Source organism: Boleophthalmus pectinirostris, unplaced genomic scaffold, assembly GCF_026225935.1.
Source record: "Boleophthalmus pectinirostris isolate CB_2022bp ecotype Guang Dong unplaced genomic scaffold, ASM2622593v1 HiC_scaffold_23, whole genome shotgun sequence".
In the NCBI taxonomy this organism is placed as follows: Eukaryota; Metazoa; Chordata; class Actinopteri; order Gobiiformes; family Gobiidae; genus Boleophthalmus; species Boleophthalmus pectinirostris.
The window spans coordinates 14,786,812-14,808,295 of record NW_026571207.1 but is presented as its reverse complement, the minus strand read 5'-3'; the positions used below and the strand labels follow the sequence as shown (position 1 = coordinate 14,808,295).

General features: G+C 39.0%; 1 protein-coding gene, 2 long non-coding RNA genes and 1 pseudogene across 5 annotated transcripts; 3 read left to right on the top strand and 1 right to left on the bottom strand.

Annotated features, from left to right (window-relative positions):
* Positions 1 to 1,521: 1,521 nt before the first annotated feature.
* Positions 1,522 to 2,548, top strand: LOC110159064 (uncharacterized; annotated as a pseudogene).
* A 371-nt stretch (positions 2,549 to 2,919) lies between these two features.
* LOC110158916 (uncharacterized) lies at positions 2,920 to 3,364 on the top strand. The gene is made up of 3 exons (XR_002318710.2): positions 2,920 to 3,007; positions 3,087 to 3,136; positions 3,250 to 3,364. It is a non-coding gene; the product is annotated as an uncharacterized LOC110158916 (long non-coding RNA).
* Positions 3,365 to 5,855: 2,491 nt separating this feature from the next.
* LOC129410614 (uncharacterized) lies at positions 5,856 to 7,398 on the top strand. Its single transcript, XM_055159115.1, has 5 exons — positions 5,856 to 6,069; positions 6,136 to 6,468; positions 6,806 to 6,928; positions 7,008 to 7,057; positions 7,167 to 7,398. Exons 1-5 carry the CDS (start codon positions 5,865 to 5,867, stop codon positions 7,293 to 7,295), a joined length of 840 nt encoding a protein of 279 aa, XP_055015090.1. The 5' UTR covers positions 5,856 to 5,864; the 3' UTR covers positions 7,296 to 7,398.
* A 3,487-nt stretch (positions 7,399 to 10,885) lies between these two features.
* LOC129410618 (uncharacterized) lies at positions 10,886 to 12,505 on the bottom strand. 3 transcript variants are annotated; one of them, XR_008632933.1, is made up of 4 exons: positions 12,278 to 12,505; positions 11,931 to 12,045; positions 11,419 to 11,566; positions 10,886 to 11,250 (listed from the first exon to the last, which is right to left on the bottom strand). It is a non-coding gene; the product is annotated as an uncharacterized LOC129410618 (long non-coding RNA). The 3 variants fall into 3 exon arrangements; XR_008632932.1 differs by having other exon boundaries at positions 11,940 to 12,045; XR_008632934.1 differs by having other exon boundaries at positions 11,419 to 11,608; positions 11,948 to 12,045.
* Between the last annotated feature and the right edge of the window lie 8,979 nt (positions 12,506 to 21,484).

The window sequence follows — 21,484 nt, the reverse complement described above, 5'->3', positions numbered from 1 at the left end:
GCTTTAACAACAGGTTTGATTGACAGCATTTTGCCTGTAACCTGCCAAACCACCGTTGGAGGTGGGCTGGGGAATGTACTTTGAACAGTTTCACTCCCAGATAACTCTTTGGTTGCTATGATGCACATGCACAGATTTCCAAATATAATATATCTTGACTCCAAATTAGCCTCTATAACCCGTAGCCTGAAATGTCTTAATTCGAATGGAGCCCAACGCTGTGGTAACGTCACACTCCCTTAATCCTCTTATATAAAACTCCTCTAACGTACATAGATATTATTATTTGACCCCCAAAAAAAACAAACAAAAAACCCCAACTTATTTTATTGAAATAATATATCAGTAGCATATCAAAAGAAATTTGTTTCTTGCATATAAATTGAGTGTGTGGGGACAGCCCTATGTCTCTACAGCTCTATGTTCCCTCATTTCTAAGATATTTCTTATTTCTAAAATTTTTCTCAAAATAAAAATCTAATTAAAATCATTTTCATTTTTATACCGCATTTAAAGGGATGATTCAGAGTCATTTCAACCTAGGATCCTTTGCACCATGACCTCTACATTACATCTGTAGTCAACTGCTGCTGGATGATAGGTTGGGTGTATTTGATGACCAAATTGGGAGAAATGGGGATAAAATCTGATGCAAATTGATGATAAAGTAAAAGTGGGAACATAGGGCCTTGGGAACATAGGCACGCTCCCGAATGTGTCCAACTTTTGGATAAAATTCTCCCTGGTATGATGCCATCAATATGTTTTAGAACAGCGGTTTTCAATAGGAGAGATGCACCTCCCCAGGGAGGCGCCAAAGAGCAACAGGGGAGGTGCGACACAGGTGGGCTAAACCGGGACTGATCTAAGAACTGAACCAGGAGGACTAAACCAGGACTGAACTTGTACTAAACCAGGACAAAATCAGGACTGAACCAGAACTGAACCAGGACTGAGTGTCCAGACCTAAGGTGTTCCTACGTAGACTGTCCGGTGACCATAGGCGAAAGGACCGGTGCAGAGCTCAGTGCCTCACGGAGTTAGGAGTAGCCATCGCCCGATCGCACTTTGCGAACACCCTACTCTGCAGTCTTGGGGTAGAACACTGCTTTTTTATTGAATTTTGAAATTTGATAAAAATTAGATTTGGCTATCTTTACCTATTCTAAGGGGAGGCTCATATTCACCCAAATTGAAAACCCCTTTAGAACTCTCTATTTCATGTAATTTTCAACATATTTGTCAATCTTTCTTTGCTCCTTGATTTCTGCAAAACTAATAAATAAATAAATAAATAAATAATTAGAGGATCATAAAAACCTGTAACTTTAAGTTCTATGGAGACTTTACGTACCCACCTTACAGACCTTCATTATGCGTAGGGTGTGGTAAATATGTATTTCAGCCAATCGCTACAATTTCCGCTTTTCAAAGCTCCCTTTAAGGTGAGGACACTTCAGATACTCTTGTATACTCATATATCTGAAGTGTCATGTCTGTCTGTCTGTCATCAGAAGAAACATGACTGGACCACTAACTGCCTTCATCTTCCTGAGCACCTTGTGTAAGTAAAACTACACTGACAGAATATATGAAGTACATGATGATTTATGAGTGTGTTTTTTATAGGTCAAAGTGCAGAGGACCAAATACCTATGACAGTGGTCCAACCTGGAGACACTGTCACTTTTACATGTTCACATTCTCTTTATGGTATGAATAAAGTTTATTGGTATAAGCAAACTCCAGGACATACAATGCAACAAATTGCAACTGTATACTATGAACAAAATGATGTTGGTGATTCCTTTAAAGATCAAAATCATTTTACCTTCACCACAGTGGATAAAAAACATGTTTTGAAATCAGAAATATCAGAAAACAGGATGAAGCAATCTACTATTGTCAAAAAGGGGGTGTAGCTGTTTTGAGCTTCATGAACGCCACCTTCTTGGTTGTTAATGGTAAAGTATTAGAATACTAAGTGAATAGTAAAGAGCAGCTGTTGACACTGTGTGCTCTTGTCTTTGTCACAGATGGAGCAGACTCACAGAGCTGTGTTCATGTGACACAGAGTCCATCCTCAGCTTCAGTGGTCCCAGGACGCTCAGTGTCTCTTCAGTGTTCACTTCAGCCCAAAAACAACAAGAGCCAAATCCAGTGTCCACAAGAGCAGCAGGTGCACTGGTTCAGAGCTGGATCTGTGGAGCTTCACACTGGACTCATGTATCACTTTACAAACTACAGCTGTGTCTACAGTCTGTCCAAAACTATAGGACGCTCCTCTGAGGCTGGGACATACTACTGCGCTGTGCACACATGTGGACATATCCTGTTTGGGACAGGAACTACACTGGACATAGGTACGTCATATTTTCTCTAAAATCCTATTTTAATTGTGTGAATAAATTGAAGCCTCTGAAGTGAACATTTGATTGAGTGACTGCACAAATGATGACTTTCTGAGCATCTAAAGAATATCATTGTTCTTATTGTAAGTCTGTGGACTACTGTGTTTACAGTCTCACAAGTATATGTTCACCTGTAACTCAGCAGTATTAATTCTTATGATATTTGTGAGTTTGTTTTTTGGTGGACTGATGAGACGACAGGTGCAGAGGAAAACCACAACAGCTGAAAAGTGCACACTGCAGTTGTTTTCTTAAAAATATATTTGTGAATTCACAAACTCACTAGAATACATCGTGACACACTCCATCTTAGGCATTTGCCTCAAATACGCAGAGGGATCAATTTACTCTACTTTTGTGAAACATCAACCAATCAGCTAGAAAATAGTACTGAACTCCACTCAGTGTACTACACATACAGTATATATGAGGCTTCTACCAGATTAATTTGTAATGTATCTATATATTGTCAGATGAGCTCCCAGAGCTGCAGCTGTTGCCAGTAACTGTGGCTCTGTCAGTCCTGTTGTGTGTGTGTGTGCTCGTGATCATCGTCCTCTGTGTGAAGAGAGGGAGGCTCTGTGCACACTGCAGAGGTACTATATACTAAATGTGGACTATTTTCTGTTATTGTCTATGCATAACTGTAATAGTGTGGCATATCCTATTTTACAGATTCTCCTGATACTGTCAATAGTTCACACTGTGAGAGTTCAGAAAATATGGTATGTGCTGATACTGAAACATTTTGAAATTTTGAGCACATTAAAAACAACAGATAACTGTGTATGATTGAGATTTCAGTGGTTACATGTTTGTTTTGTCTTCATACTTGCAGGATACACATGCAGATGTCAACTATGCAGCGCTGAATTTCTCCTCCAGAAAAGTGAATCAGAGACAGAGCAGTAACACAAGAGGAGAGCAGGAGTGTGTGTACTCCAGTGTGAGAGCAGAGCACCACTGATGGACTGATCCTCACAGGGCCCAGGCAGGAATATACTGTGTGAAAGGTGGATTTTAGTTATCGAGGCCTTTTGTTTTTCTTGTTCTGATTATTGCACTAGTTAGCATGCTATTTTTCTTTAACATAATATTAAAGTGTGTAGGCTACTCCCGAAATTTATATATTTATAATATTTTGGATATGTAGTAAAAAGTCATTTCATTTAGCATCTTAAAATCAATAAACTAACTTTAAAATGGTATTGATTGCAGCTTTGCTATGGAAAACTTTTGACTTGTCTATCAAAATGGCGTGAAAACACAAAATGTATGTCACACTTCCTGAATCAGGTAGGCTCATATAGAACCATGTGACAATAATTTAGCAAAACGGATACATGTTTATCATTTGTTTTGTCCCCCTGTGTTCCCCCTTAGCTGGTCTACTCTAAGTCTATTCTGTTTTTAGAATGCAGTGGTCACAAAGTCAAAACCCACTGCTCTGTGAAGCTGCTGTGTGGTTAGACTTATTGTTCTTTAGACAGATGCACATTGCGGAAACTGCGGTTTTGACATGGAAAATTTAGTCAATACTTTGTGCACATGGCAATTGTTTTAACACAAAATGCATCTCAGTTTTGATTGATTGATTCATTTTTATTTCAAGTTTGTACCAAGAGAGTAACAATAATCATATATACTACATAAACATTGTAAACAACAGAAAAGCACATTTCTCAAAAAGGAGTGGGAAGAAGAAAAACTTATATGAACCCACCCCTATTCATGATGTCTTTTTGTTGTCTTTAAAGGTCCTTTATGTTTTTTACATGTATTTTGGCAAAATGTGTCTTGTCGCAGAACAGACACATTGTATAAGTGAAAATAATCCAGTTGCATGCTTTCTGCTTCTAGTTAGAGGGCATTTTATTGGCAGATAATCAGGAAGTGCACATTAGCATGCTAGTTGTTGTCAGCGTTATCAAATGGCAAACTCTGCTTTGGTGTCTGAGAGTTCTGAAAAGCACTCAAAAACTCATCACTGTTATTATGATTCTCAGATGCTCAAGATAACTAAGGAAACCATGTAAAATGAACCAGTTCTGTCTTTCAAGTTTTAAGTAAATAAAAATCAGATACAGTTACCTGGCTCATGCTAGATTAATACTCTGTGTCACTCTGAATATAGTTCTATACATTATCAATCGGGGATGACCCTCGCTGAAAGTGAATGGAAAGCGTGGAGCATCATGACGATTATTTGATCAAATAATGACAATTCATGACGAGTGATTGGTCAAAGCCTTGCAACAGCGTAACAAGCAGGAAAATCTAACTTTTGACACATCCAGTTGAGAGCACAGACATTTTCCCTGTTCACAAATAGCCAAAGTGTTTACTTTCTCCATATTTTTCACAAATAAAATAGTTAGTATTGATTCTAAAATAGGCTGAAGTACTACTGGTGGTGCTGCCATGTTTGTTTTGCTTCGTTTGGGTGCTTGGCCTTTGGCTTCCACACAAAAAACATATTTCAAATTTATATATATACATATATATATATATATATATATATATATATATATATATATATATATATATATATATATATATATATATATATATATATATATATATATATATATATATATAATTTAGATTTTATGGGAAAGGATAAAGGATTCATCCCAACCTGGTAAGTCACATCATTATCCATCAGTTCATCTTTTTCTTCTGTCCTTCGATTTAGATTAGAGTCTTAAAATTTTATGTTTTGTATTATATTCTTTGATAAAGGCAGATTAATTTCTTACTGTGATAGACACTTGTTCATTAAAGGTGCAGGTGCACTAACCTTTCTGGTCGAGGGTCCGCCACCTGCTTGTCTCCTGCTGAGGTTGTATTTTAGTCAGGAATCTTGCCTCACACATTTATTCAATTGCTCAAAAATACCATACCTCAAAACCTCAAAAAGAAAAGTGGTGCCACCTGCTTTGAGATTAAAAGTTAAAAACATACTCTGAGCTCTAATACTCTGAGCATTCTTCATGGTGATGGATTTTTCCATTCTAATATATGTCTATGCCATTTTGTGGAACATTTTTGGGCAAAGCAGTGACATCTCTATGGAGACTAGAATGTCGCCAGAAAAGTGACAGAGTGCGTCTGGGGTGGAAAATTTGAGCTTCAGCCAATCACCTTGATTTCCGCTTTTCAAAGCTTGCTTTATGATGAGAAGACATCAAATACTCATGTAAGTCTGTCTGGAACATCAGAAGAAACATGATTAGACCACTAACTGCCTTCATCTTCTTGAGCACCTTCTGTAAGTAAAACTACAGTAATAATAGTATATGAAATACATGGTGATTTATGAGTGTGTTTTTAACAGGTCAAAGTGCAGAGGACCGAATACCTGTGACGGTGGTCCAACTTGGGGACACTGTCAGTTTTACATGTGCTTTTAAGTATGAACAAGTCTACTGGTACAAGCAAACCCCAGGACACATGATGCAATTTATTGGATATGTATTTGATGATCTTAAAGTAAATGATCCTTCAGGTCAGGATTGTTTTAAATTCAACACTGTAGATAATCAGCACGTTTTTACAATACAAAATATCAGAAAAGAGGACGAAGCAATCTACTATTGCATATTGATTGATGGATATGGACAGAACTTTGTGAATGGCACCTTCTTGGTTGTTAATGGTAAAGTATTAGAATACTAAGTGAATAGTAAAGAGCAGCTGTTGACGCTGTGTGCTCTTGTCTTAGGCACAGATGGAGCAGACTCACAGAGCTGTGATCATGTGACACAGAGTCCATCCTCTGCTTCAGTGGTCCCAGGACGCTCAGTGTCTCTTCAGTGCTCACTTCAGCCCAAAAACAAAAAGAGCCAAATCCAGTGTCCACAAGAGCAGCAGGTGCACTGGTTCAGAGCTGGATCTGTGGAGCCTCACACTGGACTCATGTCCCACTTTACAAACTACAGCTGTGTCTACAGTCTGTCCAAAACTATAGAACACTCCTCTGAGGCTGGGACATACTACTGCGCTGTGCACACATGTGGACATATCCTGTTTGGGACAGGAACTACACTGGACATAGGTACGTCATATTTGCTCTAAAAGTCATATTTTACGTCTACAATTGTCGCTCTGAAGTGAACATTTAATTGACTGACTATAATACACAGACAGTATGAATTTACTTCAAAGATTTTCGGAATACATCTTGTCTCAGCTCATCTTAGGTGTTTACCTCAAATACACAGGCAGATGAAATTGTGAAGCAATAGTATTCAAATACTAGTATTAGTATTTGACTAAACGTTCTTCCTCAAAACCATTTTAATTCCAGATTGACTTAGTAGAACTCCAATCAGAGTGCTAAATATATGAATGAGACTTCTACCAGATTTATAAAATGTAACCTATTGTTTCAGATGAGCTCCCAGAGCTGCAGCTGTTGCCAGTGACTGTGGCTCTGTCAGTCTTGTTGTGTGTGTGTGTGCTCGTGATCATCATTCTCTGTGTGAAGAGAGGGAGGCTCTGTAAATACTGCAGAGGTACCATACACTAAATGTGGACTATTTTCTGTTATAGTCTAGCATACATAGTAATAGTGTGGCATATCCTATTTCACAGATTCTCCTGATACTGTCAGTAGTCCACACTGTGAGAGTTCAGAAAATATGGTACGTGCTGATATTTTAAAATTATGACTGAACAAAGTAAAAATAACAGATAATGGTGTCTGATTGAGATTTCAGTGGTTAAATGTGTATTTTGTCTCCATATCTTTAGGACGCACGTGCAGATGTCAACTACACAGCACTAAATTTCTCCTCCAGAAAAGTGAAACAGAGACAGAGCAGTAACACAAGAGGAGAGCAGGAGTGTGTGTACTCCAGTGTGAGAGCAGAGCACCACTGAGAGAACCAGTCAGGAGTATACTGTGTGATATTTGCATTTTACTTATTATGGCATTTCTTTTTGTTTTACCTATTCTGAGTCTTATGCTTACTTCAATCACAAAGCAATTTTTCTTGAGCACTATGTTTATATTACCTCTACATCTATTAAGTTTTAACCTGTGTCTATTATTCTTGCTTTTAAAAAGAACTTGCTTTGTGAAATCTGAAAAAATAAAATTTACCACATGTTCTCATTCTAAGTATTTTGCTAAATATTTTAGACATGTAATACTATAAGTCCATATATTAAAGATGCATGTGCATTACAAAGCAGTGTTAGCATTGCATTTGTAAGAGTATTGACCTTTGACCTATGGAAGATGTGAAATCATGGCTGTTACCATGATATCAAATCTTAGGGAATAGACTTGCACAAAGTTTGGACAACGCCTCTGACAGAGGTTAACTTTGAGACACTCTACCCTTCCCCCATGTGTCTGAACCTCCCTATCTTGGACCTGTCACCCAAGGAAGATATACTGACTTGTGTTCATGCACTCCCTGTATGATGTACCACACAAAGACCCTTTCAAGGATTAAAGCTCGTTTACAAACTAACTTTTCTATAAAGCTTCACCTAATGATAAATCAATTGACTGAAGTGAGTTCACTGACTATAATCGACAAATAAAAGACACTATGGGATTTTGATGGAACAATCTCTAAATCTCAAGCCAATGAACTTTCTCCAGAGAAAGAAAGGAATGAAATTCAATTCATTCAATGAACTATGGCCAGTGTGTTTTAATACTGATTTGTAAATGTCATGTGAATACTTTATTTGTGTAAAAATGTTCATAGTGTGTAATATGAGAGCTATGTCATAACACTCCCCACAAAAACTCACATTCCTCACATCATAGCTCACACAACTACACACCTCATTGGTCAGTCTTTCCCGCCTAACTTAAGACTTAAGAGGAGAAAGACAGACCCCAGTTAGTTCTGACCAGTTCGCCGTGTTTTTATTCGAATACCTGTAGCTGATCTGATTTGAAAATGAAGCTTTCATATTTGTGCAAATTTAAATATTTGCATTTTTGCAGACATAGTCTTTTTGATTGATGAACCTTAATCTGTGACCGGCGCTGTTAGACCTCGTGGACACTGAAACGTCTCCTCCAATCCTCTGGAACAGAGGAGAGCGTACGTCAGCCTGACACCGACTGAGCCTGACGCTGACTGAGCCTGATGCCGACTGAGCCTGACGCCGACTGAGCCTGGAAGATTGATCAGATCACGTGGCCTTCCTCTGTTTTATCGCATTTGATTCTTCAGAACTGACGTCCTGAGAAACTCAAACCTTCATTGGACCCAACAGGACCACATGGTAACTGAACAGCTCCACGCTCCCCGGGTTGTGTGCGCACTGTCACAGAATGGCTTACTTTATCAGTTTAGACTCAACTCAGAACTTTAGATAACCCTTAAAGTTGTGTCCAATCTCAGATCTCTAGACACCAGTTTAGAGCGACTTACACTCATTTGCATATTTGATATTTAAATGCTGTCTGTTTAACTTGGTCAATAAATATTCATAAACCAGTTTGCTTTGGTGAATAGTGATGTTGTTTCCAGGTCACTGATATGGACAAGAATTTACGAACCTTCAGATTAATTAATTAATTAATAATTAATTAACAATTGATTAATTAATTAATTAATTTATTAATTAATGTAGGTAATTGATTAAATTGGATTGGTAATATTTCTCAATATTTGTTGAGTGGTGCCCCCAGATTTACTTCTAGTCAGAGCCAAACACTTACAAAAGCCACGTGAGTGCTGCTTTAACTTAGAACTCCTAAATTCCAACCTGTAACATCAATTATCCCCCTACATCTAATGGTATCACGCTGTGAGCCCTTGTAGACTACATATTTTGGTGCCCCAGAGTGAGGCCAGATGTAGTCACACGACACATTCAAACACAAGTATATAGTAACAGCAGCTAAACAGGAGATCTCATAATTATTACAATTTCATGTACTATGTGACATCACTCAGGTCTGTGCTGATTAAATACCTGTTAGACCAATCACACTGCTACTTATATCTCCAGACCCTGCCTTTCCTCCACCCTCGCACTTTTCTTTAGTCCTACTAAGTCTTTGCAGTCCCAGTTTAGCAGATCTATTTGTGGGTGGAGTCTAGGTGTTTAGTCCTACTTTAATGTCTTCTAAGATTTTGATTCACCCCTGTCTGAATTACAGCCTCTATTTGTCCACTAAATGTTTGAAATAACATTTTTAGTCTTACATCAAATATAGAGATGAAATTGAGTCCAAGTCACTGTTCACTAAGGCTACGTTCAGATTGCAGGGCTTAATGCTCAATTCCGATTTTTTTGTGAAATCCGATGTTTTTGCGAGGTCGTTCACATTTTCAATTAAATGTGACTTGTCTGTGACTCCAGTGTGAACGGTAAATGGCCCAAAAGTGTCCCGCATGCGTATTGGAGGACACGATGACGTCAACCCCATGCGTCAACCGCAGCGAGCGTGCTCTGTGTTTACAGAAGTTGTCCAAACATGGACGCGAGCAGTGAGCACGAGAGGGGTCTGGCTGCAGACACATGGGGAAAGTGGAGCTCCACTCCAGACCGGAAACACGTGACCTCCACCGGAAACACGTCATATCTACGATAGACTTTAATTTTTTATTTTTTATTCGTATTAGCCATATTAGCCGTGTCCCAGTTCTAGGGCGGCAGCTTTCGAAGGTTGTGAAGGCTGCGGCCCTCACTGTAGCTGAAATGTGACAGGTGTAGCCCACGGAGCCGCCCCGTCGCCTAGCAACCGAGACACTTTGCTAATGCTAATGCTAACAACACGTACCACGCAGATGACGCACGGGTAATCAAACTGTTGGAATTTCAGACCAAGTTATTCTAATAATTCTCATCCAAATCTTATGGCTAAAAACGATAACTTATGTTTAACTTTTGCAAAACAAAACGGCGATATTTCTGGGATACATCTAAAATAGACTAAATTGCCTTAAGTTTCTAAAACTGATGAGATTATTAATTATTAATAAAGTATTTTTAAATTGATAAAGGATTACATTTATACCGGGGATGTATTTAAGTCAGTTTATAAAGAAAGACGTCTCTGCTTTGAGAAAAGATGGTTTATTAAACAATCAAAGGATTATAAATACTGTAAATACTTTATCATAATGTGACTAGTCAAACATTAAACCCATTACACACAAACACAAACACAAACACACTCTGCATTAATAGGTGAGTACAAATAGCTGTATGTCAGTGTACTCTCAAAGAGTTGTTCCCATTTTGCTGAAGCAGAAAAAAAATTTCCAAAATATGATCAGGTGGAATACCACTGCTTAACTGCAGTACAATAGTACATTCTTATAGTACATGTAATTAGTTACTTTCAAAAGAGACAGAAAGTAAATGGCACATTTCATCATGAATCAAACATCAGTACAGACTGAAAAACATTCAGAAAAACTTATTATGAGCAACTTATATGACTAGTTTTGTCTCATACACTTGTTAAGATCATATAAGGCCACATGGGACACTTCCTCAGTGATAAAGCTGTTTAGGTGCTCTTCAGCTAAGACGAACAGAAACCACCATTTTACTGTTTCACTTCTGGAGGAAATTAGACGTTAAACCTAATCTTTATGGACACATCACTATTAGGACACATTAGGAACAACAGCAAACAGAATGTGCAGGAGGAAGGCCTGATGCAACCAGAGGCCCCACAGGTCTGCAGTCTGGACCTCCTCCTCCTCTGTGAGTCTGGACATGGACAGTGGAGACATGACCCAGTGTACTTGGATCATTCAGTCTGACATATCTCTCGTTTTCTGGAGGAGGAAGAGCAGAATGGGCCTTAAGTCTGACTGGTTGAAATTTCTGTCTGCAGACTGAAAACCTGTAATGACACACACATTAAGAAAACTATTACATAAATCCAAACAGCTAAATCTCACACATTTGAGAAATGTGTATTTTCAGAAAATTAAATAATGATTTCAACATGAGCCTGATTCATTTGCAGCCCTTATTATTATTGGAGTTTTCAATGTAACATGTCCCAGACCTAAACAGAGGCAGAAGTCTGGGTCAGCACCTCCTGCTCAGTGTTGACTTTTCTTTGTCATCTGCATTTGACCCATTTCATGAATCATGAGCGTCTCATCAGCCAACATTTCTGTGGCCCCAGCAGTGTGTTGTTCTCATACAGGAAGCTGCAGATGAGAAAAGAACATGAATATCAAACAGTTTACTCACTGTTATGATATTAGATGTGACAGACCGAACAGACACAAGTGTCTAGTATCTACAACAGTGTCTGCAAAATCTGTTAAATGAGCCTCATGTCCACCTTATATCTGACCCGTCCAGGCAGGATTCTTTACTTTTCACTTTACAAACATGCACGGATTGTTAAAAGCAGATAATGTATTCCCAGAATGAAATGCACACGTTGGAGGTTTATGTTACGTGAATATAAGTAAATATAAGCTTTGACATGTTTAATGTTTTATACATTAAACATAAAAAACTGTCTTTTATGTTTAATGCATGAAATAATGCGTGTTTTTATCTTACCGCACTTACACTTATACTGGCCAAGTGTTTACAAGTTTAACCCAGTCACTGTGCGTGAAAATGCGGCGTTTTCTCCTCGTAGCTTCATTAAATCACTCCGTGGGCTTCTTTACCCCTAACAGTAAAAACATGATTAGTGTTTGATGGAAATCTGTCCAAATATGAAAGTTTGAGTTGACTTTTCATCGCGTTAGCTGCAGATTACTACTCAAACTTTTAGCTCAAATCTCCGAGGTTCACGCAGTTAAAAATAAACTTATTTGACAGTTTTGTGGGAGTTATGGCTGTATTTTACATTTACAGTTGTGTTAGTAATGATTTCCTAAAGTTAAAAGCGTGTTACTCACATGTTTTCTCCGTCTTCCAGATGGTCGTTTTGCTCTGTGTTTGTATGTGCGAACAAATTCCATAACGTAAAAACAATCTTATTTAATAAACATTTAATTGCGGTCAAAATAAATCGTTTCGTTGCCCCATAGGTCTACATAAAAGTAGAGATAACGTCTTCGGTGGAGGTCACGTGTTTCCAGTCTGGAGTGGAGCTCCACTTTCCCCATGTGTCTGCAGCCAGACCCTCTTGGCACCTGGCGATTTTACAGTTCCGGTTTCCGCCTGCTTCAGCTCAGAATAGTGACGTTTGTCGCTTGTTGATGACGTGTAGGTCGGATGGATGCGCTTTGACCATTCAGACTGAAGTCGCATGTCAAAAGATCGGATATGTATCAGTTTCAAGACCACATATCCAAGTGTCCTGGGTTGCATTTGAAAAAATCTGATCTGTGCCGTTCAGACTGTCATTAAAAGATCGGATACAGGTCACATAGAAGCCAAAAAATCAGATTTGGGTCACTTCAGGCTGCAGCCTAAGTAGAGAGTGGTGTCTTAGTGCTGCTGCCAAATAGTTTAACATTTGATTTCTGAAACCACATAAACTTTAAAGAGATGTCATGTGACAGTGGTCCAAACTACAGACACTGTCACTTTTACATGTTCAGATTCTCTTGACAGAATCAGTGCAGTTCATTCAGAAACTAATCACAAGATGATGTAAACTAGGTTGATTTCTAATAAATGTACAACGTTCATGTGCACCAACAAGTCAACAGAGGAGCAATTCTCTGGGAGGCTTTAAAACAGCTTTGCAGTCCATATAGAACTTTTAGCTGTCAAGACTGAGAGCCCCATGCAAAATAAAAGACAGATAGACAGATAGCTTGATACTTTATTGATCTCGATGAAAATTCAAGTTTAGCTGCAGAAATGTACTGCTCTTCTCTGTGGCTGTGGCTCTCTGTGTCTCAGTCAGAAGTTAAAGGTCTCAGTGCAGCATACCTGGTCAGGTAGGGTCAGCAGATCCTGTGTCAGTTTAAGGAGACAAAGAGCCCTAAGTCTTCCTCCTCTGTGTCCTGCAGGCAAGGCAAACCAGGTCAACATAACAAGAAAGCCTCTTCTAAGCCTCACTCACTCTCCTCTGGTGTTTTAGTTGGGGATGAAATGAGCCATTCCCTAAAAGTAGGTCTATTTCCTCTGGAAGGTGTTGTGACACATTTAGTGTAATATGACACATTTGTTGTAAAAGGTCTGTAGCATCTTGAAGGTCCATAGCTAGCTCCTTAACTAGCCTCTTGCATGGTCTCCATGGATACAGGAAAAACAAATAGTTTTCCCCATAGACACTGTGCCAGAGGTTAGCTGAGGAGCTAGCTAAGAAGGTAGCTATGGACATTGAAGATGCTGCAGGTTTTTTCTACCATATGTGGCAGAAAACCTTTCAGAGGGAATACTTTGAGGGAATGAACAATTTCATCACTAATGGAAACACCAGAGCAGAGTGAGTGTGAGGCTTAAAAGAGGCTTTCCTGTTGTGTTCACCCGGTTCCCTTTGGATGCTGCTGTGGTGCTGCAGGAAATAGAGGAGGGATACAGGATCTGCTGATCCTACCTGACCAGTCCTCCTGCCAAACTGGTGTCTGTGGTTTTTAACTTTGAGAGTTGACTATTTACCATTTGTCAATATTTGTGGTGTGTCCTGTTTAATTTGTGAACAATACTTTTGTTGGCTGAGTGCTCTAGAAATAAAGTTGAGTTGTTAAACACGACCTTTGACTGAGACACAAAGGCCACTGAAAAGCACAGTGTAAATGTTTCTGCACCAAAACTTTAATTTCCCTCGGGATCAATATAGTACCTCTCTCTCTTTCTAGTCTATCAAAATGGCGTGAGAATAATAGTGTGTGTCGCACTTCCTGAATCAGGTAGGCCAACATTGAGCCATGTGACAATAATTTAGCAAAACAGATACATGTTTATCATTTGTTTTGTCCCCCTGTGTTCCCCCTTAACTGGTCTACTCTAAGTCTATTCTGTTTTTAGAATGCAGTGGTCACAAAATCAAAACCCACTGCTCTGTGAAGCTGTTGCGTGTGGTTAGGCTTGTTGTTCTTCAGACAGATGCACATTGCGGAAACTGCGGTTTTGACATGGAAAATCTAGTCCATACGTTATGAACACGGCAATCGTTTTAACACAAAATGCATCTCAGTTATCATGTCTTTTTGTTGTCTTTAGACGTCCTTTATGGTTTTCACATGTATTTGAACAAAATGTGTGTCTTGTCCCAGTACAGGTACATTGTATAAGCAGCTCAAAATAAGTCTGCTGCATGCTTTCTGCCTCTAATTAGAAGGCATTTTATTGTCAGATAATCAGTGCACATTAGCATGCAAGTTGTTGTTAACTTTATAGAGATGACAAACTCTGCTTTGGTCTCTGAAAGTTTTGAAAAGCACTCAGAAAGTAATTGCTGTGAATAATTATGATGCTCAGAATGCCTACAGTTACAGTGATGATACAGAGATACAGTGATGCTTACGTGATGCTGTGGTTCATGCTGACTTATGCCCTGAGAGAAAAAGAGACATGGTTTATTCAAAGGACCAAGAGGCAAGCAGGTCACGTGAACACAGCTTTGATCACAAGAAAAAATAAAGAGGTATTTTTGCATTTCAGGAGGGGGCAGGACTTTACAAAATTGCATGAAAAAAAAAAAAAAAAAGTTAAAGGAAGGATATAGGATTCATTATCAGTTGTTGTCCATCAGTTCATTGTTTTCATTTCTCCATCGATTTAGATTACACTCTTTCAATTATATATATTTTGTATTGCACATTTGTCTCCAGTAGGTTAGACTACTGTAATGGTCTGCTCACTGGTCTCTCCAAACGAGCTGTGAGACGCTGCCGAACATCCAGAATGCTGCAGCTCGGGTCCTTACTCAAACTAGGAAGTACGAGCACATAAGTCCTGTGCTCAGGTCTCTGCACTGGCTTCCTGTGCCTCAGAGAATAGACTTTAAAGCAGCTCTGCTTGTGTACAAGTCTCTCCATGGCCGAGCACCAAAGTACATCTGTGACATGTTAGTGTCATATGAACCATCTCGCACTCTGAGGACCTCAGGGACCGGCCTCCTGCTGGTGCCCAGAGTCAGAACTAAACAAGGGGAGTCAGCGTTTCAGGTTCATGCAGCTAAAACCTGGAACAGTCTTCCTGAACATGTGAGACAGACTCTTCTGTGACGCTGTTTAAATCCAGACTCAAAACATTTCTGTTTAACTGTGCATATAACTGAAAGGTTTTCATTCCGCACTCTTCTCTCCAATTTATGTCTCTCTTTTTTAATTTTAATCTTCATGATTATTTATGTTTTGATTTGTTTTTATTATGATTTTAATGTATTTCTTATTCTGTAAAGCACTTTGAATTACTTTGTGTACGAATTGTGCTATACAAATAAACTTGCCTTGCCTTGCCACGCAGTAAAGAAAGAGGCTTACTGTAGATGCTTGTTCATTGTAAGTGAACTATAGCATAACATAACTAATGTTTTCTTAATGAATAAAAGGTAAATCTTTCCGGAATTATACTTTTAATCAGCCATTCACAAAAACACATTTAGTAATTCCATGTTTGTGGTGCTGGGAGATGTGGGTAAAGCTTTTTTCCTCAATTATTTCATTTCTCTGCACCTCTATACCACATTATTAACATCTTTTTTATATAATGCATTGGGTTAGGCTAATGTTAGATGCAGTATTTATATCTGCCATCTTCCTTTCACCCTAGTCTGCCTACTCCCTTGTCTAATTGTCTCACTGTACTTCGCTCCTCCTAAAGGGTACAACTGTGAGCTAGAACCTCAGTTTTTTATGGACAGTAGAGGCACTCGTGGACCATACTAACCCACTCCACAGTGAACCAACGGAAATGAGACTTATGTTAATCTTCTGGTTGAAGGTCCACCACCAGCATGTAGCCTGCTGTTATATTTTAGCCTGGAATCTTCCTCTCTATGACATTTTACTTATATATTGTGTATAGATACAAAAGATACCTAAAAAAAAAGTGGTGGGACCTGCTGGAAAAAATCTTTCAGAATAAACATACTTCAGTTTGGAAATTAATTAGGGCAACTCCAGGAACTCCAGGAAGTTGTCAGGAGCTGAAAAGGGCCAACCGAGTAAACTACATCTGAGCCGAAGATCACTGGAAAGCACTGAATTCATAGCTTGAGCCTTCACTGGGATTGTTGACAACAAAGATCATGATGGAGCATTTATCACTGGACAGAATTAATGGGAACAGCATTGCATTCATCCTAAATAAACTGCTGCCCGAGCACCACAATGTAATACTCCTCCCCCTACTCTATTTGTGGTGAAGGACAATGAAATACAAGAAGAGAAAGACAAAACATTTTTGGCACCACTGAGACTCACAGCAACCCATAGAGCAATGTATCAGCCATTGCCACTCAAAGATCTCAACTTTCTTATGCTGTCACTGCCAAATATCACACAAGGAGGCCTCTCTTCTGGGGGAGACATACATGCCACACTGATCAGAGCCGCAGATGAAACCACCGCCCCCAATATACAAACGGCCATTGAATACAAGATGGTGATTCTACTCCGCCCCAGTGTATCTTTAGCAGCAATCCCCCACGACTTGACTGACGAACTCAGAACTCGCTTCCCGACCATTATCTCAGATGGACTGCTGTCTCTCCAATTAAAGTCTGGTGAAGATTACTATACCTACAAGCAAAGAGCCAAGACAATGTTTCATAACACCACTGGAGAACCCCTGCAAACAGGCACTGGAATTACAGTAAGGTTCTTCTCTGCTCTTGTCAAGGGATTACTCAATTTGTGCAGGGCTCTCTGAGTGATATAGTTGGCCTCTACTCCAAGCCTGAAGAAGAATTTGATGCTCACTGCAATCATCATATCACCAAATGGTTGGCAAACAAAGAAGATATGTTGCATAAAAGTTGCAGGCTGAAGTCAAAGATAAGAAGAAGTCAAACAAGCCCACTTAAGTCATGACGGTCAAAGAAGATCCGGACGAACTTCCAGTAACAACAAACCAACTCTCTGCAGCTATAAAAATGGCCATACAACCTCAGCCACTTCAGCAAGCAGGAACACCACAAGCTCCACAACAGCATACCTCACCAGCTCCCCAGTGCAATGAAAATTGTTATGGATTTCACTAACATGGGCCCCAACATGCACATCTGTGGTTATCAATATATGCTAGTCATTGTCCGTGAATACACCAAATTCTAAAGAAGTAGTACAACACTTGCTAAATGATGTGATACCTAGGTTTGGCAACCTTATCAGATCAGAAAATGGCACACATTTCACAACTATAATAGTAAAAGACCTGTTGAAGTCCCTTAACATTTCACAATGTTTTGTAGCAGTTATCACCCCTATAGCCAAGGTCAGGTTGAACGCATGAATCCAACCATAAAGAGAAAACTACCTAAAGTATGGTGCACTAACAAACTTGATTGGGTCACAGCTTCCTTTTGTCCTTTTTGACCTTAGGAACAGCCACCAGTTTTACACCCCACATGCCTTTGACTGGGCAAGAAATGCACAAACCAATCAGTCTTTTTGATTCCATTTTTGGACTGGAGCAAGCAGCATCATGATTATGTCAAGATGTTGCAAAAGATAGTAACTGAACTTCACAAGTGCAGACACACAAGTGCACACATTCTGTGCAGGTTACTCCTGGCTTTGACACTGTCCTAGCACCTGATTCTTGGATTTCTGTGAAGGTGCATTAGCGAAACAACTGGACTCAACCTTATCAGACTGGGCCATATAAAATCATCCAGTCAACCGGGAGAGTGGTGCAGATTCAACAAGGAAATTTCAAAGTGTGGTATGACCTGTCCCACTGCATCAAGTGTCCAGTGGACCCCAGGCAGCACTCCTTGACAACAGTTCAAGCAGATATAGCTACGGTGGCTGCCACAGGTCCTGCTCAGGTCCCACAACAAGATGGCTATGAATCCTCACCCACACCTCTGGGGGTTGAGAGAAAGAAAGAGGAGAAAACGGGGAAACACAGGCCATACTTTCCATTCTCCTCTACAGTGCCTGAAGTTTTATATTTGTTTTTACTTACATCTATTTTTCTTGTTTTAGCATGCTGGTATCTGATCGATTATGAAGGAGAGGACCTCGGGCAACTCAACGTGATGGTCAAAACTCCATTGCAAGCATCACATAAAATTACTCCTCCAGCTGAAGGGAATAAACAATATTCAGGTATGAGACAGGGAGCACTGAACAGAACCTAAACCTACCAGACTAAAATGACAATACAGTGTACTGAAGGTGTGATATGTGTAACTTTGACTTATGTGTATAATAAATTGTGTATGGACCCCTGTAAATATCAACACACAGAAAACTATATGTGCATTAAAATATGTCACCTCTGTAAATTTATTGCCACAACTGATGTAGACTAGGGGTATGATCCTAAACCAAAATTATCTCCAGATTTGAAAAGCTGCCCCTCATTGGTAAAAAAGCTGAAATCTCTTTAAAGCTGGTAGTTTTAATTCATTAATACTCACACTGAAAGATCCTAAACCTCAAGACATCAGCACCCAAAAGACTGATGCCAGAATGACAGGAGGAGACCAGATGGATTTCATTAGGTTGGATGTAAATAAAACACCTTATTACAATACCAATGCCTGCCCCTGTTAAGTATTTGACTGATCTATCACTTGAGAAAATTATAAAAATCAAATCTGGCACAGACATAAATGTTAATATGTGGCTAAAGTATATACAATACACCACTCTGATTCTTGCAGAGAAGGGCAGAGTTTGCCCAGTGTTTGAAACTGAGTGCTGTACCTTTATTCCTAATAACACAGTTCCTGAAGGTAATATCACCAAAGCACTAACACGTCTTAAATCCCTTTCATAGCTGGCAGAAAATTCTGGCATTCCTGAGAATTCCTGGTCTGCCTGGTTATACTGCTTATTTGGCTCTTGGGCTGGTACTATACTTTCTGTCTTTACTACTTTATGAATTGTAGTCACAGTCCTGATAATCGTTGGCTGTATTGTCCCTTGCTTGTGCAGTTTCCCGGAGTACTTGATAAATACTGCTATTGCTAAACAACCAACACAGTTGATGCCATTACTCTCGTCTCAATCATTAGAACCACATAACGAATCTGAGGATGAGGACTTTGACGCAGACTCAGGCCTAAATGTAGGATAAAATAAAGTAGCTGTTGAGTGCTCTTTGTCTCCTTGCTGTCCGAGTGTCATTGTGATTACTTTAAAATTGTACTCCAAGTGTCTGTATGATTACTTTGAAGTTTTATCTTTGTGTTTATAAACACATAAAAACTATAAAAGCTAAAAAAATCCTATGAAAAGAGTGATGCATCTTGCTAATCTGTTTTATTTCAGACGTTGCATCTGGCACATCTATTTTTGCATTATTATTGTCCATTCATAATACTTTGTTTTAATTTGGGCAAGGTTTAGGTTCTGAGGTAGAGACTGGTGCCTCTTAGTGTGATCACTAGTGTATGTGATCAAAAGGAGAAATTGTGAAAATGTATCTTTTGTTCTCATTTCATGCTAAATGTTTGCTACATTTAAAGTGCAAAATGTTCTGTTCCTTGAATGATACAAACTGCAGGTGCTCCGTGATTTTAACAGACTTATGTATCAACTAAAAAGATAACATTTATAACTGGACTCTACAAAGGTTTTGTAAACTCTGAGACCCCTCAGACTTCTCAGAAACCTCGGCTAGATGCTTACAGACTCTCTGACATTTTTTGCCTGTTTGTTACCCTGATCCTGTGAATTCTGCTCTAACACCATTAACGGTACTGTAAGAACGATCTCCGCGCCTCTGCACCTGTTTTTGCATTTTTGCAAAGATATAACAGAAATCAACAACAATATATCCCCAGCTTCAGTGGTCCCAGGAGTCTCTGGTACGTCATATTTGCAAGTCATATTTTACATCTCTGGATAATTGTAGCCACACTTTTTGACTGACTGTTATAACCACACAGGGGATTTTCTTAAAACGATACTTGTAGATTTACAAATTCACAGGTATACATCGTCACACTCCATCTTAGATTTATACGTAAAATACAGGCAGATCAGATCAGAAATGTTGTTCTACCTCAAAAGAATTTTAATTCCTGATTGACTCAGCACCCCAACCAGAATGCTACACATATGAATGAAACTTCTACCAGATAAAATATAACCTAGCTTTATATTTTCAGATGAGCTGCAGCTGCAGCCAGTGAATGTCACTCTGTCGGTCCTGTTGTGTGTGTGTGTGCTTGAGATCATCGTCTTCTGTGTTAACTAAATGTGGTCTATTTTCTGTTATAGTCTCGTGTACATAACTGTAATAGTGTGGCATATTCTATTTTACAGATTCTCCTGATACTGTCAAGAGTCCACACTGTGAGAGTTCTAAAAATATGGTACATGCTGATCCTTGCTCTTTTCATTTAGATATGATATAGTTTTCTCAATGGTTTTGTCTTGAGTAATTTCTTGGACCACGATCGGAAGCTCCATTGACTTCTACCATAGACGGACTACTTAAAGTTGAAGTGAATTTAGCTTCTAACTCTGACAACTTAGTAAGTCAAGACACAGCAAGAAAACATTTAAAGGCTGTTTAAGAAAAACTAGTAGAAAACTATAGTTTTGGTGGCCATGGTTCCAAACGATGAGGCAATACTTAAATGTTTTGAATGGTTTGTCCAAATAGATGAGACTCAATAATGCATTTTGAACAGTCAGACCAAATCAAGACACTGTTAGAACCAGCAGGCAATTGTACAATGTCATTTTAAACTATAAATCAAAGCATTTGCTTTGGAAAAACAAACAGGATACTGACTTAATGATCTGCACAAGTGAATGAATGGAGACTGAACAATGACTTTTGAAAATGTCAGTTTTCAATCAGAAAAATATGCCAAAGCAACTGAGAAAAACATTACGAAATGACCATACAATTCACACATTGAAATTTGTCTCATAACATTAGAAGCTCTAGCATGACAGCACCACAAGCACAAAATCCAGAAAGAAATCGCTGCATCAGTGCTGTGCTATTTTCTTGTAAAAAAAAAAAGTCACTTTCTGTTTGGACGAGCTAAGACAATACTATGACTTCACTCT

Excerpts from the sequence above, each read along its gene's own strand:
- LOC129410614 (XM_055159115.1), top strand. The coding sequence starts at position 5,865 with ATGATGCAATTTATTGGATATGTATTTGATGATCTTAAAGTAAATGAT. Across the intron at positions 6,070-6,135 it reads CACCTTCTTGGTTGTTAATG|GCACAGATGGAGCAGACTCA; the intron begins GTAAAGTATTAG and ends CTCTTGTCTTAG. Across the intron at positions 6,929-7,007 it reads GCTCTGTAAATACTGCAGAG|ATTCTCCTGATACTGTCAGT; the intron begins GTACCATACACT and ends CCTATTTCACAG.